Source organism: Trypanosoma cruzi, genomic scaffold (assembly GCF_000209065.1).
Source record: "Trypanosoma cruzi strain CL Brener 1047053516903 genomic scaffold, whole genome shotgun sequence".
In the NCBI taxonomy this organism is placed as follows: Eukaryota; Euglenozoa; class Kinetoplastea; order Trypanosomatida; family Trypanosomatidae; genus Trypanosoma; species Trypanosoma cruzi.
Genome location: NW_001849439.1, coordinates 1 through 22,575, shown reverse-complemented (window position 1 = coordinate 22,575; position 22,575 = coordinate 1). Strand labels below are relative to the sequence as shown.

At 49.9% G+C, this 22,575-nt stretch overlaps 8 protein-coding genes across 8 annotated transcripts, besides 30 other annotated features; all 8 read left to right on the top strand.

The window, feature by feature from the left end:
- Positions 1-1,798: part of a sequence feature (heterozygous, non-Esmeraldo-like haplotype) that runs on past the window's edge.
- On the top strand, positions 175-3,486 carry Tc00.1047053508543.90 (vacuolar-type Ca2+-ATPase, putative; the record flags this gene model as incomplete). The annotated part of the gene is made up of 1 exon (XM_812250.1): positions 175-3,486. One exon carries the CDS (start codon positions 175-177, stop codon positions 3,484-3,486), a length of 3,312 nt encoding a protein of 1,103 aa, XP_817343.1.
- Positions 1,799-2,089: a sequence feature (areas merged during assembly that could not be assigned to a particular haplotype. This can correspond to areas where the two haplotypes were merged or to regions with more than two copies in the genome that were merged during assembly.).
- Positions 2,090-2,142: a sequence feature (heterozygous, Esmeraldo-like haplotype).
- Positions 2,143-2,710: a sequence feature (areas merged during assembly that could not be assigned to a particular haplotype. This can correspond to areas where the two haplotypes were merged or to regions with more than two copies in the genome that were merged during assembly.).
- Positions 2,711-22,575: a sequence feature (heterozygous, non-Esmeraldo-like haplotype).
- Positions 3,950-3,970: a microsatellite.
- Positions 4,112-4,131: a microsatellite.
- Tc00.1047053508543.80 (hypothetical protein, conserved) lies at positions 4,333-5,358 on the top strand (the record flags this gene model as incomplete). The annotated part of the gene is made up of 1 exon (XM_812249.1): positions 4,333-5,358. One exon carries the CDS (start codon positions 4,333-4,335, stop codon positions 5,356-5,358), a length of 1,026 nt encoding a protein of 341 aa, XP_817342.1.
- Positions 5,803-5,848: a sequence feature (A-rich).
- On the top strand, positions 5,928-7,010 carry Tc00.1047053508543.70 (hypothetical protein, conserved; the record flags this gene model as incomplete). Its single annotated transcript, XM_812248.1, has 1 exon — positions 5,928-7,010. The coding sequence occupies one exon, from the start codon at positions 5,928-5,930 to the stop codon at positions 7,008-7,010; it is 1,083 nt and encodes a 360-aa protein (XP_817341.1).
- Positions 7,282-7,386: a sequence feature (A-rich).
- Positions 7,445-7,478: a sequence feature (AT_rich).
- Positions 7,586-12,091, top strand: Tc00.1047053508543.60 (hypothetical protein, conserved; the record flags this gene model as incomplete). The annotated part of the gene is made up of 1 exon (XM_812247.1): positions 7,586-12,091. One exon carries the CDS (start codon positions 7,586-7,588, stop codon positions 12,089-12,091), a length of 4,506 nt encoding a protein of 1,501 aa, XP_817340.1.
- Positions 12,218-12,237: a microsatellite.
- Positions 12,470-12,501: a microsatellite.
- Positions 12,536-12,561: a microsatellite.
- Positions 12,769-12,794: a microsatellite.
- Positions 12,869-13,405, top strand: Tc00.1047053508543.40 (hypothetical protein, conserved; the record flags this gene model as incomplete). The annotated part of the gene is made up of 1 exon (XM_812246.1): positions 12,869-13,405. The coding sequence occupies one exon, from the start codon at positions 12,869-12,871 to the stop codon at positions 13,403-13,405; it is 537 nt and encodes a 178-aa protein (XP_817339.1).
- Positions 13,432-13,504: a sequence feature (CT-rich).
- Positions 13,505-13,532: a microsatellite.
- Positions 13,568-13,597: a microsatellite.
- Positions 13,848-13,869: a microsatellite.
- Positions 14,009-14,070: a sequence feature (A-rich).
- Positions 14,129-14,701, top strand: Tc00.1047053508543.30 (40S ribosomal protein S9, putative; the record flags this gene model as incomplete). The annotated part of the gene is made up of 1 exon (XM_812245.1): positions 14,129-14,701. The coding sequence occupies one exon, from the start codon at positions 14,129-14,131 to the stop codon at positions 14,699-14,701; it is 573 nt and encodes a 190-aa protein (XP_817338.1).
- Positions 14,760-14,781: a microsatellite.
- Positions 14,890-14,931: a microsatellite.
- Positions 15,115-15,137: a sequence feature (AT_rich).
- Positions 15,168-15,239: a sequence feature (A-rich).
- Positions 15,495-15,532: a microsatellite.
- Positions 16,099-19,440, top strand: Tc00.1047053508543.20 (protein kinase, putative; the record flags this gene model as incomplete). The annotated part of the gene is made up of 1 exon (XM_812244.1): positions 16,099-19,440. One exon carries the CDS (start codon positions 16,099-16,101, stop codon positions 19,438-19,440), a length of 3,342 nt encoding a protein of 1,113 aa, XP_817337.1.
- Positions 19,559-19,591: a microsatellite.
- Positions 19,671-19,710: a microsatellite.
- Positions 19,726-19,755: a sequence feature (AT_rich).
- Positions 19,835-19,854: a microsatellite.
- Positions 20,071-20,099: a microsatellite.
- Tc00.1047053508543.10 (DNA polymerase sigma, putative) lies at positions 20,359-22,401 on the top strand (the record flags this gene model as incomplete). Its single annotated transcript, XM_812243.1, has 1 exon — positions 20,359-22,401. One exon carries the CDS (start codon positions 20,359-20,361, stop codon positions 22,399-22,401), a length of 2,043 nt encoding a protein of 680 aa, XP_817336.1.
- Positions 22,547-22,575: a microsatellite.

Here is a 22,575-nt window from a genome sequence, read left to right as displayed (position 1 = left end):
TAAGATATTAGCAAAACCAAATAAAAAGTGAGTATATTTCAAATACGCAAGAGCTGTAAACATATCTTTATTGTTGTCTGCTAAAATAGGGGCAACGACATCATACACACACGCATATTATTATTTTTCTTTCTCCTCCCCTCCAGTTTTTTTTTTCTCACGCAAAAATTGAAGATGCGGAGATCATCTAATTCTTTCTCCTATGGCTCGTGTGATGAAATGGAGGAGGAAACTAAGATGCGGCGATCTCGTCTGATGGAATCCGTCCGCCGGAGAACCTCAATCCGTCTAAACTTCACAGACGGTGACGACGTCGGGGTGAGCATTCGAACGGATCTTGAAAATATATTTGCCCGTGCCAACGAGGGTATGCCGCTGTACGAGAATTTGGGGAGGGTCGAGGGCATTGCCGCGAAGCTCCAGATGGATCTTAGTAATGGTGTAAGAAGCGACACTGTGGAACGGCGCCGCACCGTGTTTGGAAGGAACGAGCTGCCAGAGGAGGAGGAGCTATCTTTCTGGCGGATATACAAGGCGGCGTGGAGTGACCAAATGATACTTCTCCTTTCTGGCGCTGCATTTGTGTCGCTGGTGCTTGGTCTGACAGTTCCAGAGCCCGGCCGGGACAAGGCGGACACGGGGACGGGGTGGATTGAGGGGTTTGCGATCTTAGTTTCCGTGCTTATTGTAACGACGGTGTCATCTGTAAATGACTACCGCAAAGAGCTGAAGTTCCGCCAGTTGATGGAGGAGAACTCTGCGCAGCCGATCGCAGTGATTCGTGACGGGCGTGAGCAGGTCATTGACGTGACGGAGATCGTTGTGGGGGATATTGTGAGTCTGTCGACTGGTCTCGTGGTGCCCGTGGACGGCTTTTACGTGCGCGGCCTCAGCGTGGTGATCGACGAAAGCAGCGTGACTGGGGAGAACGACCCAAAGAAGAAAGGTGTGCAGGCGCCGATCCTCCTGACTGGCACCGTTGTGAATACAGCGGAGGACGCGTACATGCTTGCGTGTGCTGTGGGCGAGAGCTCGTTTGGCGGTAAACTGCTGATGGAGTCGCGACAGGAGGGTGGGCCACGGATGACACCCCTGCAGGAGCGCCTGGACGAGCTTGCGGGGCTGATTGGCCGCTTTGGCATGGGAAGTGCGGTCCTTCTTTTCTCGTTGCTGTCGCTTCTAGAGGTGTTTCGCATCATTCGTGGCACCGATGAATTCCACATGAAGACGTTCCTGGACCACTTTCTTCTGTGCGTCACGATCGTTGTTGTGGCTGTCCCGGAGGGACTGCCACTGGCTGTGACGATTGCACTTGCGTACTCGCAGAAGAAGATGCAGGAGGACAACAACCAGGTGCGGCGCCTGTGTGCTTGTGAGACGATGGGGTGCGCGACGCAGATCTGCAGCGACAAGACCGGGACTCTGACGCAGAACCTGATGAGTGTGGTGCAGGGGTACATTGGGTTGCAGCGGTTCAATGTGCGCGACCCCGGGGACGTTCCGACGCCGATTGTGCTGCGGAATGTGCCGGCTGCGTCGCGGGATCTGCTGGTGGAGGGCCTGTCGCTCAACAGCTCGAGCGAGAAGGTGGTGTGTCGCACCGGCCGTGATGGGGAGTCTGTGGCGCGACCCTACTGGCAGTGGCGGGCGGATAAGGGGAACAAGACGGACAATGCACTGTTGGACTTTGTGGACCGTGTGCTGCTGCAGGACGGCGATCCCACTGACATGACGAGTCGCCCGCACCAGCGCGTGCGCGAGCGGGGTCGCACGCACGGCTTTGCCATCTTTCCTTTCACGAGCGAGCGGAAATTCATGAGCGTCGTTGTAGCCGGCCCGGGCGGTGTGCTGACGCAGCACGTGAAGGGCGGGTCTGACCGCGTGCTGGAAATGTGCGACCGCTACGTTTCCGCTTCGGGTGAGGAGGAGCCACTGACGGATGCGATGCGGACAAAGATCGTTGTGCAGATCCGCTCCCTCGCTAACGACGCGAACCGCACGATCGGTGTGGCTTATGGGCGTGTCGATGGCGAAGCGCTTCCCGCGAGCGAGCCTACGGTGCCGCTGGTGTGGCTTGCGCTCGTGGGCATTCAGGACCCTCTGCGGCCGGAGGTGCCAGACGCGGTGCGGAAGTGCCAGCAAGCTGGAGTGACGGTGCGAATGTGCACCGGCGATAACCTGGACACGGCGGTGGCGATCTCGCGGCAGTGCGGCATTTACAACCGTTTACGTGGCGATGTGGCAATGACCGGGAAGGAATTCCGCAGCCTTGTGTACGACGCGTACGGCAGCAGCGCTAACATGGAGAAGTTCTGGCCCATCCTTGACCGTATGGTGGTGATGGCACGCTCGCAGCCGCTGGACAAGCAGCTCCTGGTGCTAATGCTGATGATGCGCGGAGAGGTTGTGGCCGTGACGGGCGACGGGACGAACGATGCACCCGCGCTACGACTGGCGAATGTTGGTTTTGTGATGCGGAGCGGGACGGACATTGCAGTGAAGTCGTCGGACATTGTGCTGCTGGACGACAACTTCCGTTCCGTGCAGCGTGCCGTTGTGTGGGGGCGGACGGTCAACGACAACATTCGCAAGTTCCTGCAGCTGCAGCTGACTGTGAATGTCTCGAGCGTCGTACTGACGTTTCTCGGTTCGTTCTTGTCGTCCTCCCACACTTCCCCGCTGAGCACTGTGCAGCTGCTGTGGGTGAACCTGATAATGGACACGCTGGCTGCCCTTGCGCTCGCGACGGAGGAACCGTCGGAGGCGTGCCTGGACCGTGGCCCCATTCCCCGAAAGGCCCCGCTTGTGTCACGCCGCATGTGGTGCACGATTCTTGCGATCGCTGGTTACCAAACAGTCAGCACACTATTGGTGGAACGATTTGGCGGCTCGTGGTTTGATGTGAGTGGGGGTGAGATGCAGACTATAGTGTTTAATGTGTTTCTCCTTTCCGTTATTTTTCATATGTTCAACGCACGCAAGTTGTACGAGGAGATGAATTGCTTCGAGGGGCTGTGGGAGCGCTCGAGAATTTTTGTTTGCATTGTTGGCTTTTGCTTTGCGTTTCAGGTGTTTTCCGTGGAGATGCTCGGAAGCTTTATGCAGGTTGTGTCGCTGCGCGGTGAGCAGTGGGTTGGTTGCCTGGCGTTGTCGTTCCTAACTCTTGTCTTTGGTGTGGTTGCGCGCTTGGTGCCTGTGGAGGAGCTACCGGTGCCGGAGGCGGAGATGGACGACATGGAGCCCGAGGCGAGGCGCATGGCGATGAAGCTGACGGCTGATGTGGAGGCGCATGCGGCGAGGGAGGGTGCTGGTGGCCACCTGCTGCTGGGGCGGCGCCTGCTTGCCCAGGCCATGTGGCAGCAGGTGCGGGAGCACCACATCGCGGTGAGGAGCGTGAATGCCTTTCGGCGGGCCCGAATTGATCGTGACATGCACACAAGTGTTGCCAAAGACATTTATTGCCGCCTTGCATCCACCATGCAGTAAGCATACTTTGTGTGTGGGTGTGGGTGTGGCGAAGTATGCACTATGATACCATCTTTTTTTGATTATTGTTTCAGAGATTGTTGCGAAACGTGTGTTTTTACAGTCCACTCCAACCGACCAAAATGCCGCGCGGGAGGTGGGTGAGGGGATGCATTTAACATCCTTTTTTTCCTTTTTTTCGGTGCTTAACGTTCATAAATACTGAGGCCAACGTAGAAGTTTTATTGGGCACTGAGTATATATATAAATACGTAGTCATAAAAGCAATGCGGAAGCAGCACGTGATTCTTCGATTTCTGTTTTTTTTTTTTTTTGTCTGTTCAACAGGAGAAGAGTAAGGCATAGAATGTTCATTGGTGTTTGTTGTTGGTCCTTTTTTGCCAACAAATATATATTTTTTTGTATGTTTGTGTTTATTGTTATTTGGTTTCCCGCAATTATCTGTCATTTTTATGATTTTATGTTTTTTTTTTTTTTTTTTTTTACTGCGGGAACAAGAAATACTATTGATAATAATAATAATAAAAGGAGGAGGTGGTGTCTGACATGTTGATTGAATGGGGGTTTTTGGGCGTGTTGCTGCTTGTAAATTTTTTTTTCTTTTTTTTTCTTCTTCTCATGGGCCTTATTATTATTATTATTATTTTTGTCTGTGCGTGTGCTGGCAAAATAATAGTGTGTTGCTTATTGGCACGTGTGCGGGTTGTGAAGGAGTGGGGGCGGGGGCAGATCTTTGTTAGAGTGAAGTAAACCCGATAATTGAGCGGGGAAGGCGGAATCACTGGCACACAGCCACACCCACACACCTATCTACATCCATTGCACCTAGCAGGTGTTGGCGGTGTCATGTCGGAGGGGCTCTTGACGCAGTGGCGGGACCGCGTGGTGGAGGCGGAGACGGAGATCAGCGTGGTTCAGGAGGACATCAGCGCCCTCTTGGGTCGTCGAAAGGAGATAAAGCAGGACATCTCCCGGTACGACAGGCTTGTGCAGCGGGAGAAGCAGGAGATGCTGAAACGACTGGAGGAGGTCGAGGGACAGGCGCGGGAGCTGGAGGAGCGATGCCAAAAAACGGTGCAGCAGAAGGCACGCGTGGAGGAGATGTACGTTCAGACGCTGGACAACTATGAGTCCATGCATGATACGGTGAAGGAGATACAGGCGGAGGAGCAGCGGCTTCAGGAGCGGGAGGACGTGGAGACTGTCCTGCAGCGGGAGAGTCTCGCGTGGGCGGAGGAGGAGCACGGCCTGCGCACAAAACTGAGCGTCTTACAGAGCGCTCTTAAAGGGAAACGGAAACAACGCCATGAAGAAGTGACGGCGCTTGATACAGAGTTGGCGGCAGCGGAGCGGCAACTTCTACAGGTGCGGCATGAGCGCCAGAAGGATATGCAGGCGCAGACTCCGCAGCTCCAGGTCACAAAACACAGCCGTCATGGCACTCCACTTGAATCCGCTCAATTTGCCGTCGCCGCCGCCGCAGATGCTAACGACAAGGAACAACAATTTATCACAGCAAATGCATCTACTAGTGTCCCGACCCGCCAGCTGCGGTCTTGCCTGAAGAACACAAGCGCCACGACGGACAGCTACTCGTTCAGTGACACGAAGACACAACCAGGCAACGGCAGCATCAATAAGAACTCCACGGGTAGCAGCAGTGTTTGCCACACCGTTCCTGCAACAAATTTTAATTCCGCACCAGTTTCAAGGGCCGTATCGCAGGCATTGGTGGCAGGTGATGACACCGTGCTTGGCGGCGTTGATTCCACTCATGTGACGCCACACCGGGCGTATTCATATGCTTCAGGAAAGAAGGCGGGCAGCAGGAAGCGTGAAATCATTCTGCTGGGCGATGCGACAAACCGGTAGAGTAATTCTTTTTTTTTTTTTTTTTGAAGTTTCCTCCGTTTTTTTTCCTTGTGTGATGTTGACTTCTTGTTGAAGGTTACTTTTTAAATTTAGATGCAAACAAACCGTGCGCGAAAGATAGATGGAAGAAAGGAAAAGAGGAAAGCGGGCTGTCTCTTTTTCCTTTCTTCCTTTATTTTTCTTTTTTAAATTTTTTGTTTTCCATTCAGTTGAATTATTAGAGGACGGAGGATTGAAGGAGTTAGAAGTAGAAGTGCGGTGCCACACACACCCACTTACTCTTTCATCTCTGCAGGCGTTCAAATTTTATTTCTTTTCTTATTGTCGGCGTAGAGCGTTGCCGTCATATATAAATATATGATTGTGCGCACACATACAATGTATGATGGGGTTACACTGCGGCGCCTTTGCCTTCTCTTGTCTTTTTGTCGATTCCTCGGCGTATTCTTTTTTTTTTTTTTTTACTTTATTTGTTTTTTATCATTTCTTTCCATTTGCAGCAACACACATACGCAAAGAGAGAGAGAGAGGCATTGGGTAGCTGGGAAAAAAGAGAACTCGGGGCAGAGATGTTGCTTCGTGTCCGTGGCACTGGTGCCTCGCCTGAGAACTCGCAGGCCACGCTAATGTATCTGCGCGGGTTTCGTAGGACGAACACTCGGCCTCCTTCCGGGGAGTACTTACTTGCTGGCATTGGAAGACCGCTGCTCTACCCACATTTCCATGTGGGCATCCAAACTCCGGGGATAGAGAAAGATATTGAACTGAGAAGGCAGCTGCCTTATGTGGTGTGGAAGGAGTTGTGGAACGTTTACGACATTGCCTACGATGAACTGCGCCTGTTCCCTGATCCACATGCCACAACGGCTCTTCTTTCTTCTTCTGGGAGTGAGGGGGTGGAAGACACTACGGGGTTTACAAGAATAACGGCGCGCAGTGGGGCAAATATGGCAGTTGTTGTCACGCATCACATTGTGGAGGACGGGACACCCGTTACTGGACACGACATGTACGCAGGAGGACAAATTGTGGTGTTGGATTTATCAGATGTGCCACTGGCAGATGCAGCGACGAGGGTTGCCGTGGAATTGGCATGGACGGCAGGCTATGCGTCTATGCAGGGCGCATTAAACCATGCTTCGCATGTCGTGGTGCGGCTTCCTTACATATGTGACATGGCTACTGTAGGGAAATGCAGCCCTCTTGTGCAGGAGGGGTTGGACTTCATGGGTGAACACATCGCGTTGCTTACAAGGAGTTTCACGCAGGGGGAAGCGGACGGTGCGGCTCCTGGGGTGGATGTATCTTTCATTGGGGCGGGTGCTGTGCAGTTGCAGGAGACGTTGGATCGCCTCTGTTCTTCAAAAGAGATGCCAATTAACAATGATTTACCAGACGATAAGCAAAAAGGGAGTGTAGCCCGGAAACATGTTTTCATTTTTGCCGGCGACCAACACGCACAACAGCAACAGCCGCATATAACGCAATTACTGCAGTCCATCGAATCATCGATAGGTGTCAGCCTGTCCTTTGAGTCGGTCCCGCTAAAGGGCCTCTTGGAAGGCGCGGAGGAACAGTGGGATGCGGCCACCACGCGAGAGAATCAAATACTGAATTTCTGCCCCTGTTGTGGGCACTGCGGTGGTCATTAAACAACCTTTCTTTAATCTCCCATCAAAAGAAATTGTTTGTGAAGGCAGCGGGAGAAGGAGCAAGTGGGTGGTGGGGGCGAATACAAGAAGCGCAATGGACGACATTTCTGGGGAATTGTCTCTGTTGACTGACCATACGCACCGCCTCACTGTCGCCAAGAACACTGACACGTGCCTGACGACGTATCTGCACATGCACAATTTATCTCTTTGGGGGAGGGGTTTAGCCGCCAATGAAAAGAAGATGAGGGAGCGAGCACGTGCCTGCGCATTTTTCCTTTTTTTTTTTTCATTTGTTTTTTGATCTATTTCCGTGTGCGTGCTTTTACTTTTTGTGGCTTTTTTTTTTTATTATTATCTTTCTTGCTATCTTCTTAAAGTCTGTCAGAGCCACAATGAAATAAATCTTGAAGATTGTTGCGGCTGACGTTGTGTTTATTAATTGTTAATTAATTAATTATTTATTTTCTTTTCTTTGGATTAAAAAAAATAAATTGCTGCGTTTTGTTGCCATTTGTTTATTTATTTTTAAATTTCCAACACTAGCACTTTATGGTGGACGTGCGGTATCAAGCATGGGTTTCTTCTTTGGTGACTCACATGAGAGTTATCTTGCCCGCTACCGGCTGCGGCTGCTGATGGACAAGTGGCTTGACGTCTTGGCGAGGAGGCGGCCGGAGGATCCATTTGAGTGTCTTGTCGGGCTCATCAACGCGTACACGCAGAATGGCGTTGGACTCGTTACGTGTGAAAACAAGTGGTGTGAGATGGTGATTCCCGTGTCAGAGTACGCGGCCCACCTGAGCAACTGCTCTGAGGAGGGCAAGTGGGTGAAGTGCGCACGGTGCAACTTACGCGTGGAGGCGTCTCGCATGCGACAACACAAAAGGAACTGTAAATTAGAAAGCTGCACATTCTGCGGGGAAATGGTGGTACCATGTCTTCGGGACATGTGCCCGTACAAGTTGAAGGTGGATGCCGAGCGAGCCTTTTCGAAACAATTGTGTGACCCCAACAAGCGCGATAATGTGGTGTCCGCGAAAGAAAATGTCAAACCGCCACTTTCGTCATCCATCGAGCCTTCGTCTGCAGGTGCCCCATTGTATTTGAGGCAGCCGTTATCCTTCCCGGATAATTTGAGGGACCGTCTGATTTGTATTCAGGACCTCTGGCGCAACGCCGCTTTTCAAGAGCGTTTTCAAGAGCTCTCATTCAAGTTTGTATGGCGGGCCGTGGAGTTGTACCGCGAGAAGCGGGCGACCAAGGTGCAACTTGCTGTTCATGGTGATAATCCAAAATCAACGTCGTCGCATCGTCTCATGAATTATGTGGCACCTATGATGGGATGCATTTCCGCTTCAAGATTTGAGGCTTTAGCCAAGACGATCACATCCGGAGAGGTGGTGGAGTTTGAAGCGGCGAAGCAAATTATCTCCATGGCCGTCGGTATTCTGGCTGCCCGCCCGCTTGTGCAGCGCGTGACGATACCTGAGGACGGCGCTGCTGTGGTGATTGGGGACCTACACGGACAGATGAAAGATCTTTGTGAGGCAATAAAGCTCACCGGTGGGTTGCCGAACCCACGCCGCTATTTAGTTTTTAACGGGGATTTTGTGGATCGTGGGTCGAATGGCATGGGAGTTATTTTGTATATTTTTGCCCTTCTTTGTGCCTTTCCGACGTTTGTTTTTATTAACCGCGGGAACCACGAGGACACACGCGTCAATGCCGAATACGGCTTCGAGACGGAGGTGTGCGGCAAGTACGGAATGGAGGATGCGAAGCGGCTTCTGGAGCTGATTGTTGACAGTTATGAAGCAATGCCGCTGATGACACTCCTGGACGGGATGATTCTCGTTGTCCACGGTGGAGTGCCGCGGGTTCCAGTGACGCTTGAGCGCATTGAATCGCTGGGTCGTATGCGACACATCCCTACAGCAGGGGATATTACAGAAGATGAGCAGATTGTTGTAGATATACTCTGGAACGATCCGGTAGAAAGGCTTCACTCACGGAAGTTGGGTCTGCGACACCAGGCCGAACACTGGCGCACAAGTAAACGCGGATGCGGAGTGGAGTATCTTGCGCCCCTCACGGAGGAGTTTCTCCGACAAAATAATCTTCGGCTTTTGGTTCGCTCGCACGAGGAGGTGCAGGCGGGGTTTGAGCTCATCCATAATGGCAAGTGCTGTACAGTTTTTAGTGCATCGAATTACTGCGGCGTCGCGGGCAACCGTGGAGCGATAGCTGTATTTTCAAAGGGTTCTCTGCATCCTGTTTTCCACACGTGGTATGTACAAAATGATGAGCTTGATACAGACTTGTATACAGCAAAAGAGTTTCTGCATGAAATTATGCCTTCTGTTGGCAACAGTGGTGATACCACCGAAAAGGAGGAGAAATCAATGGATGGGAGGCCGCTAGAGGAACCGGATGAAAAGCGAACGAGTGCGATTGCGGATAAAAAAAGAGAGTTTGAGGGTTTAAAGATGACAAAGAACGGCCTAGAGAAGGGCAAGGATGATATGGAAGCCGACAACACGGCGGCATATGATACATCTGTGGAGCGGAGATTAAATTCTCGCCTGAATGTGCTTATGATATTAGCTGGGATTATCTTCCGGAAGCGGTATGCTATACTATCTGGTTTTGTTGCGGCTGATTATAGTCAAAGTGGCATCATCTACAAGATAGAATGGTGTGGGGTTATGCGGAGTGTTTTGGAAATTGACCTTCCCTGGTATTATCTTTGCAGGTTTTTTGCTGCACAACAAGAATTGGACGGGGTGCCATGTGTGCGGTACATATCTTTCCTGCGGAGGTTTGACGCACTTTTTTCGTCACAGTACTTACTGCCTTTTCAGGTGGCGTGTGTGCGCCGCGTCTTTGGGGACATGGATTTACCAGACGATTTGCTTAGCCGTCTGGACAACACCGATGTCCTCGAGGCAACAACGGCGTCATCTCCGTTGCATGGGCAATGCCAGACTGCGAATTCCGCGTACAGCAGGGGCGGTGTAACACCACTTGCATCTCTTCACGGCACTTCAAGGAGCAGGTCGTTGCTATCCTCGAAGAGCCCCGAGCTGCATGCGACTCAGTCACAGGGTTCTTCATGCCCTATTGAAGCGTGGCGTTCTTTGAAGATTGACTTCAATCTTCTTGTCTCTATACTTCGCTCAGAGTCCCGTGTGGCGGCTAAGCTGGAGGATGATGCCATGTACGCCTTATTTCAGTATCTTGACCAGGAGGAGTGCGGGCACGTGGTACTGGGCAACCTTGTTGATCTTGTGGAGGCAACTCTTGTGGATGAAGAGGCGGGGGCCGTGTTGCTGGAGACGAGTATTTCGCTCGACACGGAGTTTGCTTTCTCGTTCGGGGACAAATGGAGGGACGAGCCGCCAAAGGGAAAAGGGGCCGTCACTCCGCCCATCATTTCATTAGTCACGACGTCACTCGTGGACGGAAGCGGCGAACGGCAGGCGGATGCAGGCGTGGAGATGGCTACCCCGAGCAATACTGCCGACGCTTTTGTTGTAAATGGCCAAGAGAAAGAGTCCGACGGAACGTTGTATGAAAAAACACCTCTTTTGCCAATTGTCGCGGCCGGTACGCCGGAAAGTACGGGGACACATGAGAGGAACTCGGGTCCGGGTTTAAGCCATGCCGCGAATCGACCGTTTATGAGTACTGTGGAGGAGAGCATTATGGATGCGCTTTGGATTTATCCTGCGCTTTTGCGTCTGCATGAAGGGTTTGACTACGGCTCACTGAGTGCACTGCGAAGAAATTTTAGAAACCTTAACCGTACCGGAGATGGAAGACTTACATTCGATCAACTGAATGTTGCCATACAACTCATGGGCCGGCACATGCGGGAGCCACTTACAACCGAGCAGTCGAAAATTATATTTAGCGCCATACGTCTTGGCGGAAGGCGATTGGCCATGGCGCGCTCTCTGGATGCTTTTTTGAATACCCGATCAGATATACATTCTTCGATGTCATTTCCATCTTGCATGCTCCACGGACTCTCAAAAGATTCCATAACTGACATTGATGATGGAGGAGAATTATCGCACATCACTATCAATGAGTTTGTGACGTTTTTTTCCATCACATCTACAGGAGGGAATTTGAACAGTACGCGTAGCAACGCTGATAGCCCTAAAACGTCGCGGGTGGGTGAAAATTATAATCCACTCAGCATGTCAGACCGCAGACATGCTGAGTTGGGGAATTTCCTTGAAGATCTTCGATCATGGCCCCAATTAGAGGTGTTGGGGGAGTTGACAGTCAAGTCATTTAGTTCCCGGTTTGACGGCAGCACAACTTTGCTGCGGGCGCTTCAAGAGCTGCTGCAGTCCTCTCCAAAACCAACAAAGTTGATGGCGGGTCTGTCGGTGAGCCGCAAATTCTCCCCACTTCATTTCACTAAGTGTGGCAATGGTTTTGTCTGTCCTCCCGCTAGCAGTCAACAGAAAAAATCCCCTTTAACTGGAGTCCTGTCGGCAGAAGAGTCGATGCCTGAGAGAACGCAGCCAAATTCTGGGACCACGACGGTTGTACCACAAGAGAGCGGAGAAACCCGCAGCCCTGTTGACACCAACTCGCTCAAAGCCGTCATTCCCGCCAGGGTCCACCCGGACCGTACGACTGTGGCCCCCACCGCTGTTTTTACCCCTGCCACTGGTTCTGCTGTTGGTGTGGGGACGGAGCGAAAGCAACGACCTGATAAAATCCAAACAAAACCCAAACATATTTCCACATCACCCAGAGACCTTGTGCCTATGAGTAGTAACCATAGCGATGCCCGAACAGTTGGCACAGTGGCCGGGCAGTCGGTACCGCAGAAATTTTTATTTGCTTTGTCAAACCCCTCTTCAGAAGGTGAGATCTTAAAGACGACACCAGCTATAACCCAGTCGCAACTAACTGGGCTGACTCCTAGTGTGAGGAAGGTGAGTCTTTCGAATAGACCTCAGTCCAGGCTTCCAAATCTCCGGGTCCCACTCATGATGACACCTGCACCACCGTCTGCGTCAATTGAACCCCCAAATGCATCACTGAGACGAAAGTAATACAACTCATATATACATATATATATTTTTTTTGTTCTGCAGTAACAATGTTTCCTTTTCCCTTTCGTCTGTATATACATATATGTGTGGGGAGGGGACAATTTTTTACGGGATGTTTATATAAAAAACAACAACAACAACAACAAAAAAGCCGCGGCGCGAGTAAAGAGAAAAACAAAAACAAAACAAACGAGAAAAACACGTGTGGACATGTACAAATGAGGAACGAAGAAGAAGCCTTTTTTTTTTTTTTTTTTGCTACGGAGTCGTACTCCTTTGATGTTTTTTTTTTTTCTTTGAGTTGTCTTCCGTCATTGGTGGGTTTTTCCATGCGCTTTTTTTTTTAGTTCTTTTTATGGTTTTTAATGTAAGAGTTATTTTTTTTATTTATTTTTATTTATTTATTTATTATTTTTGACGCCTTATATGTATGCATGCATGTCTTTATTATTATTATTATTATTATTATTTCTGCTGGATGCCAAGAGGGACCACAGAAAATGGGCGGCATGAATGCTTTTTCATTCTTTTATTTTATTTTTTCTTTTTATTGCAAGCAAGACCTCGAAGCAGGCAGCAAATAGACTGTGTTCTTGTCATGTTCATTTTATTTATTGTCCGTATGTGTGCTGCCCTCGTTTGACTCGCTTCTCGGCGGCGTTGGATTCATTTTTTTGCCCCCTCCCCCCCCCCCCCCCCTCCCAAAAAAAAAAGGACTTCTACTTGTAAATATGTACCTGTATATATATATACATACAGTGAGGGAGAGAAAGAGGCATGTTTTGTATCAGTTGTGTCATTATTATACCTGTTTACCGGTGCCGTTTTTTTTTTTTTAATCTTTTGTTGCAGTCTTTTATTGGGGGAGAGGGAAAATTGTTAGGGAACAACCAAGCTGAAGGGAACGGGGTCTGCTTGGCGATGCAGAGAGGGGGGTGGGAGGCGGTGTCGCAGGACGATCATGCCGGAAACGACACGAGCGGTGCGGCGGGCAGCGATGATCGCACGAACGTCACGCGCAGCGGCCAGTTGGCTGCCGACACGAATGCGAATTTGTTACGGGCGTTGCGGATGAGTGAGGCGACGAACGAGACGGGCTACGCGACGCTGCAGCAGTTAGGCCGACAGAAGGAGACAATTGGCCGCACACTGGCCAGCGTGGATGGCACGCGGGAGGATTTGAGCGGGGCCCGGCGAGCCATTCGTGACATCCGCATAGGCGTGTACAAGGAATGGGCAGTGAAGGCGCTTGTGCTGCTTCTGTTGCTGGTGATGGATATCATTCTCTTTTATATGAAGTTCGTTCGAAAGTAAAACGTCCGCGTTCCGTGCGTCGGTTTGAGGAGAAACGGGGCGGAGGAAGAAGAAGAATAAAAGGACGAAGAGAGAGAGAGGAGGAGGAGGAGGTGAAAGAAAGAAAAGAAAAGAAAAGGGAAAAAAAAGATGGCGAAACGTTAGGCGGAAGAAAAATAAAACAACAAACAAACAAACAAACAAAAAAAAAAAAGAGTTAAAAGTGGCGATGCAGGCTTGCAAAAATACATACAAATAAATATAAATATACAAATACACCCAGTGTCATGCATACACGCATCTGAATGCGAAGGAGGGGCGGAGGTGCCTGCTTTTCACCAGTCAGAGGGCATTAGAGGAGCTCAAGTCCTTTTTTTCCACCCCCCCCCCCCCCTTTTTTTTTTTTTTTTAAATGTTTCGTGAGAGGGGCGGGACCAAAGAAAAGTATACAACAACAACAACAAAGAAGAAGAAGAAGAAGAAGACGACGGGTTTTATGTGCGGGCGCACACCCATCAGCATTGCTCCATCACATCTCGTTTATTATTATTTATTTCTTTGGAACTGGGGGTGGGGGGGTTGGGTGGGGGGGAGGTGAAGCCAAAGGAAACGAAAAGAAGAAAATTTTTTTTGTTTGTTTATTTGTTCTTTCTTTTTTTCCTTTTTTTCTTTTTGGTTTGTCTTTTAAAACCGTCTACGCGATGTTCACTTGAAAGAGGAGGGTTATCATACGCATCCAGCACTATGCGCAACTACAACAACTTCAACCGTGTCTGGAAGGCGCCACGCCGCCCGTTTGAGAAGGAACGCCTTGACCGCGAGATGAAACTCTGCGGCCAGTACGGCCTTCGCTGCAAGCGTGAGATTTGGCGCGTGAACATGACGCTCTCCAAGATGCGTCGTACCGCCCGTCTGTTGTTGACGTTGCCGGAGAACCACCCGCGCCGGCAGCTGGAGGGTTCCGCCATCATGCGCCGCTGCCACGACTACGGCTTCCTCGAGGAGGAGAAGGACAAACTCGATTACGTCCTCTCGCTCACCGTCCCCGACATTCTCGAGCGCCGCCTCCAGACCGTGGTATTCAAGCACGGCCTTGCCAAGTCTGTCCACCACGCACGTGTGCTCATTCTACAGCGCCACATTGCGGTGGCCAAGCAGATTGTAACCATCCCGTCATTTATCGTCCGCGTGAGCTCCGAGCATCACATTGCCTTCGCTGACGCCTCACCGTTCGGCAACGGCCGCCCGGGGCGTGTGAAGCGTGTAAAGAGGAAGGCAGCGAAGAAGGGTGCAGCCGGCGGCGACAACGACGAATAGGAAGCGGCGGAAAATGAGGTGGTGATATGCCGTTGATGCGACCAGTCACAATTCTCTCTTTTTGTTTTTGTTTTTGTTTTGTTTATTTTCTGACGTTCATTTGCCAAATATTTTTCTCCTTCCACTGTCTCCCTTTCCTTCATGTCACCACTGCCGCCCGTGTACAATGACATGCAATTTGAAATGCCTTTTCTTTTTTTTTCTTTTCTTTTTCTTTTTCTTTTTCTTTTACTGCCGGCATTATTTGTGTTGCTTTTGCATCCGTGGATACTTCCATCCCATATATACACCACACCCAAAGGCTCCTTTGATTGTAGCCGCTCATATCTGTTAGGACTTCTTCTTTTTGTTGCTGCTTTAACACAGATACACGCAAACAAAAAAGGACACACTTTTTCCTCTTCCACACTTACTTTTTTTTTTTTTTTTTAAATTACTACATCGGTAATTATTACGGTTACCAATTTTTTTTTTTTTCTTGTTATTGTTATTGTTCCCTGGCTTTCCTCAATTTTATTTTTATTTTATTTATATATTTCGTTCGTGCTTGGCGTGAACCTGAGTCCGGCCGCATTGCTTTTGTTTGCGTAGGAGAGGGTGGGGGGAAAATATTACAAGGCAGAGGCAGGACTGCCGAGGCGAAAAACAAATACAGGAGGAGGAAGGGGGAAAAACGCGGTTGGGTGAATTTATTGTTACGCGCACGTCGTTTCGAAGGGTTTACTGAGGCGGCACGTGAATAATCCTCATTTCTTTCGTACTGGCACTGCTGAGTTGACTCTGTGGTGGTGAGAAATAAATAAATTAAATACATAAATAAATATATATATATAGGGTTGAAAAGTTTTGTGTGTCGTGAAGAGTGCGTGAGGCTGCAAAGAGTTTTGTCAGCGAAGAAGAGCAGGGCGTTGTATACATAGTTCCATTTATCCGCACGCTTATTAGGGAGGAGGGCACTTCTTTATTGTGTTCAAAAGTGAGCGAGTGGTTCTTGAAGAAGGGGGTGCAACGCACACATACACACACACGCAACGACGAAAGGGGGGAGGGGGGAGGATAAAGACAAGGGAGTAAGGACACGGCTGCGTGCGGGACAAGGCTGGAGTGCGCACACCAAGCAAAAAAACAGCAAAAACGAGAAAATTTTCAGAGTAACTAATATACCCGGGAAGGTGGGGGGAAGGGGGGCGGCAGGGAGGGGGGAGAGGAAAGAGTCAAAGTAAGAAAAGGTACATAAAGCGTCATTCAGAAACTGGGGAAATAAATACGCCCTTCCTAACGAATAATATTTATATAAACATATTTGGCCACTAAAATAACAAGATAAGAGAAGGAGAAAAAAAAAAAAAAAGCTTACGTGTACGTTTTAAATTTTATTGTCGTTACTAGTGGTGGCAATGGAGAGGAGTCAATGGTACACGCAGTGCCGCTCCTATGTGGCTCTTGTATGCACCGCCGTAGGCAGTTTTTCTGCAGACCACCCAACAGTTTTAATTTCTCTCGGTGTGACGGCTATGGCCGGTGCACTTGCTGTGTATGTATCGACGGGCTCTCCGCGTTGGAAAGGGGCACCGATTCTTTTTAGGCAACGCAGAAGTGGTAGTGGACGGGACTTCTACCGAAAAAATTTTCGCCCGGCGGCTTTGACCGCTGTTTGTACGTCTACAAAGACGCCATGGCTTACCGACAAAGAGGATGAGGAGGATGTGTTGTCTGAGGTAGCGGCGGAGATGAGCGAGGCTCTGCACGCTGACGTGGATAGCCTGAGTTTGCCCTCATCTTCAAATCCGAGCTTTCAGCAACCGCATCGTGGTCATCGCTGCCAAAACTGCGCCACCGTCTGTGGTTTCTGTGAATCCGCCGCGGTGATGCGGGTTTCGTCGGTGGCCAGCTTTTCATCTGGGGCACTTTGCACGCATTGTTTCTTTCGGAGCATGAGCGGGCGTATTAGCAACAGCAGCGGTCTTGATACGCCTAAAATCGTCTTTTCTGGCGAAGGAACTCCGGCTGTGACGTCAGTAGTAGGGAACGGTGCCAGTACGGCGGCGCTTAGTGATGGGGAAGTAGGCTCGCATCTTGGCGGGATTGACTGGAAAACGTTGTCGCCGTTAAAGTCGACTAGAGCATCTGGGGTGAAGAATGCCCTTGCACACGCGAGGGATTGCAGAGTGAAAGAGGCGTTCAATTCACCGGTGGCTCGATCTCCTAAGTGCGTGGTCGGCCGCGCCTCCGACTTTCCCACTGTTTCTGGAGAGGAATGTATACCCGGACCACGCGGTTATGATTGGCAGCGGCAGTTTGGAGAGACGGATGATGTTTCGGGGGGAAATTTACAACAAACTCTTTCACATTTGATTGGAGCAGCTGACAGAAGTTGTTTGCCGCATGTGCAATCCAACCACACTTGTACTTTGGATGGCGTTTCACAAGGGTGGGAGATTCCGCAACCTGGTTTTATCTCTCCTGATGGGGGAGCGAGCACGGGACTGAACACATCAGCAATAAGAGGCTCGCATGATGTGGAGGTGGGAGGGAATGCCAGCGATGTTTTGTCTAATTTGAGCATTCCCCATTCTTCTTCTAAATGCACCGAGGGATGCAGCGGAGAGCAAATGAGCACGGAAACGTGGGACACACGTACCAGGCATGTTCAGCTTGAGGCAAGGTTACGCAGTCTTGAAAAAAGACTCGAGCAACAGCTGCGCGGTTCAGTAGGGCACCGTTGTGATACGAAAGCCCTCACGGCATCCCAGGGTCCTGAACCCGCTGCAGTTTTACACACATCTGAGAGTCATCCTCAAGAATTTCTGGGAAAGTCTTTGTATGAAGGGCCTGATGCTGTCGGCCTCTCGCAACGGGACAAGTCACTGCCGCATCATCAAGGACCGCCTGTATCAGCGGGAGCAACGGAGAGGATGGTCTCCGCGACTCCCCAGCAACACGATCGTCGGGTGGATGATGTTTTTGTGCGTCCCCGGGGTGACGGTGCCTCCACATACTCATTGTCTTTGACGTACCACGACGCTCATGGAGCTTTGCGAACCATTGATACCCACACGTTACCACCGTTAAAGTTATCCCCAAGAAATGCTGTCGTTACGCCAAACAGCACAGCCACAACAGGCTCTCTTGGATCATCTGGGCAACATTCGCTATCTGTAACTTCGCAGGAAGTTAGACGATATTTTAGACGTCCGCTTGCAAACATCTGGGGTTATAATTCAAGGGCCAATACCGGTCTTCTTTTGGCCCCACTTCCTCCATTAGAACCAACCACGGGACCACGCCTACAAGGTGTCGCAGGAAAGAGGGGTGAGCTTCGCATTGGTGCCTTTTTGGGTGGTGGATGTTGTGGGAAAGTTTACGAGTGCCTGAACACCGAAACAGGTGAGGTTCTTGCAGCAAAGCAGCTGCAATTTAATTCTAATGAACCAAAGTTGCGAGACAGACTAAAACAGTTGGAGTTGGAGTTGGAAGTATTAAGTGTAGCAACACGTCATCGTATGCCCTGGATCGTCGGATTTCATGGCGCAGAGAAAAGGGGCCACTCTGTTCTTATGTATTTGGAATATTGCCCACGGGGATCATTACTAGACTACATGCTTTCCAGAGGAAGTACACCTTCAGTGATGTCCTCGAAGATGATGTCCACTGCTTCCTTGCCTAGCTTTAGTGGAACGATTGAACCGGTTGACTCCGAGTCATCTGTTTCCAAAAATATCTCTCAAGAAATAAAAGAGCCCAAGAGTGTTCTGGAAAGTAGTGATGGATGTTCATATTTGGCATATTCACGTACGCCGGTTACCTTTTTTGTTGCCTCAGCCGCCTCACGGAATAAAACTGTATCGCCTGAAATGCCGCCTCTTCCCATAGAAGAGGTGCAGCGACTTACGAGGCAAATAGTGGAGGCCCTTCACTTTCTTCATTTTTACGGGTATGCCCATTTGGATGTAAAAACGGCAAATATTCTCGTGACGGAAGAGAGGGACGCGCGACTTGCAGACTTTGGGTGCTCCATGCGTCTGCGGCGAAGTGAGGCAGAATCCGAATCTTGTGAATCACCGGGGCAGACTGTTTTGTCATTTTATGAGGGACGGAAGGAGCGCATGAGTGCCGCTTCTGGAGCTGCATCCAGTGAAACGCATGAGGCTGCTGCAGCGCCACCGTACCCCGTTCTTGCCGAAGACGATGCCATCACAGAGCTTCGTGGGACGGCGGTTTACATGGCTCCCGAAATGATCCGTTTTGAGCGTCATCGCATTGGTACCGCAGGCGATGTATGGTCTCTTGGATGTGTTGTGATGGAGCTTGTGACGGGCGCTGCCCCATGGCGACATCTTGCGAGAGATAAACTCCGCGTGCTTTTTCGTATTGGTTCCTCCCGTGAGGATCTGCCACTACCGCCAAGCGTGGTGCAGGCGGCAGAGGAGGCGAGGCGGTCGTTGGCATATAAGGCAGAAAGTCAAGAAGCGATCGATGTGACTGCTTCTCTCACCGAGGATGTAAAGCTACAGAAGAGGAGACGTCTGGAGATTATAAAAGTCGGGGATGAGACGGAAATTGAGGCTGATGCCGCAAGTATTCCTGATTCTGACATTTCAGGTTCTACCGAGCATTGCCGGCGAATGCGCTTGTTTGCTGCGCTGGAGAACTTTCTTTTTCTGTGTCTTCGAATTCGTCCGGAGGATCGACCGAGCTGCGAGGAGTTGTTGCTCCACCCCTTTCTCACCACCATCTGAGAATACGCTCGCGTGTGTGTGCGTACGTGTCTGTTGTGTGAGACGAGTGGCTGGAGCAAACATGTGGCCGGTTTTTAGCGACCCAAGCTGCTTTAGTAGGATGTGAGTCAAGATGGGCAAAGGAAAAAAAAAAGAAAAAAAAAAAAAAGAACATCCCCACCAAAGCAGCAAAACTGGGGGGAATATAACTTTCCAAACTTAAGCGGGAAAATTTCTTACATGAATTACTTAAAAAAAAAAAAAAAGAAAAAAGAAAAGGAAGATAAAAAATTATTTACATCAATGTTTAATTTTACTTTTTTTTTTTTTAAATTTGTTATCCTTCTGTATGCTCGTATGCGTGTATGAGCGGGGTGTGTGGGAAGAAGAAGAAGGAGGAGGGGGGAATAACACGCTCTCTCTCTCTCTCTCTCTGTGTGTGTGTGTGTGTTGGTTTTTTCTTTTCTTTTTTTTTTCCTTTTACTTCCGAATGTAATTATTGTTTTCCTTATTTTGTTTTGCTGGCTCTAAGCCCGATTTATCATAATTGTCGTGTCGTCAGTTTTAAATGTACGGAGGGAAGAAATGGGGAGGAAAGGAACGAGAAAAACACAAAAATACGAAAAAATAAAAAACAAAAAACAAACACCTAAGAAGAGGAAGTGGAAGAAGAAGAAGAAAAGAGAATGATTGGAAGAGACGTCGATGCTGACAGCCGTTGTAGGCTTATCTTTGAAGGAGGAGGAAGTGTGACTGGTGACCTCTTTTTTTTTTTGCTTGTTTGTGTTCTTCCGCCTTTTTGTTTTGTCGCAGTTAAACAACTGCAAGCTGTTCTTTACGCATACACTTCTCTTTTTTCTTTCTCTCACACCCTCTCTCTCTCTCTGTGTGTGTGTGTGTGTTTCTGATTGGACAAATGAAGGGGCGAGGGGAGGGGCAATGAAACGCCGCAGACGTGTTGTTGTTTCCCAGGGGGCGGTTGTCACCTCGGATGACACACCGACCTGCACCGACGGTAAACACAATAACAAATTAAATAATAACACCGATGATCACGACAATAAGGATAATGATAACACGACGTCGCTAAATGGCACACCAAATGTGCCGAACAGTTCATCCCCGGCACCAGCGTGCAGTTTGTTTTCTCGCTTTCAGCAGAGGAGCAGCGACTTCAGCGGTGAGTGGCTGATGATGGAGGAGGCGGACGTGCCTCTGGTGCCACCCATCTCGCATGAGTTGGCAGAAAAGCTCCGTCAACATCAAGATACCATACAAAGGGAACGATGTGGTGCCGCTGCTCCTAGCAGGAAGGACGGAAAGGAAGCGATGCATAAAACGCCAGCAGCAGGAACAGCAACATTATCCGTCGGGGAGAGAGAGACGAGCGTTGTGGAGGATGAGGAACACGTGCCGCAAGATGTGGGGGTCAAGAAGCTTTTGGGCGGTGGTGATGACGGTGGTGAGGGCGTGGGTATCCATGGTGACTTTCTCAGTTTTCTTCCTCCCTCTAGCGCGCTGTCCGACGTCGCACAGAGTGACCTACAAGCCACGCTCACATTGCAGGAGGGTCGAGATGGGCGGGTAGTGCCCAAATCTTCATCCGCGCAATCGCTGCGTTCCCAGTCGAAAGACTTACTTTTGACGCGGCAGCGTGTGGTGCCGCTTTGGAGTGTGGAACGCTACACCACGCACGGCGGGTACGCGTCAAACGCTGCCATCGCTCTGCATCAGGAGGTATGCGACTTTGTGAAGTACCTTCGTCCCTCAGAGGCGGAGATTTTTATGCGAAGAATTATTGCGATGGAGGTGCGAACGATAGCCAAACGTCTTTGGCCTGATTGCGAGCCTATTGTGTTTGGTAGCATGTCTACAGGTCTATTGTTGCCGCTGTCGGATCTAGACATGTCCATTCTGAAAGTTCCCGTACCGACGGAGGAGGCACTAACGGCGTTAGCACGTGAAATTAGCCGTGAAGGATTGTGCCACGCCGCATATCCCCAACTTATCCTAAAGACGAAGGTCCCATTAGTGAAATTTCAGCACCGCCTTTCTTTGCTGGATGTGGACGTCAGTATCAACGCCGAGGATGGCCAGAGGAATTCTGCCATCGTTGCAGACATGCTTCGCTCCTTTCCCGAGGCACGACCATTGATAGTGTTGGTGAAATACTTCTTGCAGCAACGTGGTATGCACGAGCCGTATCACGGTGGCCTTGGATCCTTCGCGACAACCTTGCTAGTGATTAGTTTTCTTCAAAATCACCCGATTTACACAGAGCGACCCGAGGAGCGGGCATACACCGGCCTTGGAAGACTACTCGTGGATTTCTTTCGATATTATGGCATGTACTTTAACTATCACCAGTGCGGTATTTCTCTTCTGGACGGCGGTCGATACTTTCTACGTGGTGAAACGTCTGCCTTAACACCTAGCAGTCCGACAGGGCAAAGTTCCTCGCAGGGATTATCACAGGTGATGATAGAAGATCCAGGCTGTGTGCAAAATAATGCTGCGAGTTCACTACGCAGTTTCCATGTTATCACTTCTGTATTTACGCATGCGTATATGGCGTTAACGGCTTTATTTGATGCGCCTGTGGGCGTTGAGCAGGAATTTTTGCCGGACGCCGTGGAGATTGCGCGGCGTCCCACGTTGCTCTCACGTATCTTGCACGTGGATGGAGCCACTGTTGCGCGGCGTCAGTTTATTGATGCTGCTTATGATGGACTTCTGCAAGACCCGGTTCAAAAGGAAAAGCTCATGGCGATGACAACGGCCAGTAGCATGGAGGAAATGCTTGCAATTCGGAAGGTTCAGCTGCAGGGAGGGGCGTCTTGGAATGGCAGTACGAACATTCAGGAGCGGAAACGCCCTCGCAGCGGCAGCGGCAGCGGGGGTAGTAGCAATACCTCGAGCAGTAGTACATCGTCGAATAGCAGTTCGGTTCGTGTGGCTTTTCGTCGAGATCGTCGTCGTTGAGGTTTGCACATGGGACGTTGGACCTTTTTTTTGGGTGAAATAGAGGCGGGATATTGAATTTTTTTTTTTTTTAAGGATCATGAAACGGAGTGAAAAAGAAGGCTGAGCGAGTGATTAATAAACAAAGAAGGAGAGAGGAAGATTATGTGTGTGTGTGTGTGTGTGTGTGTGTGT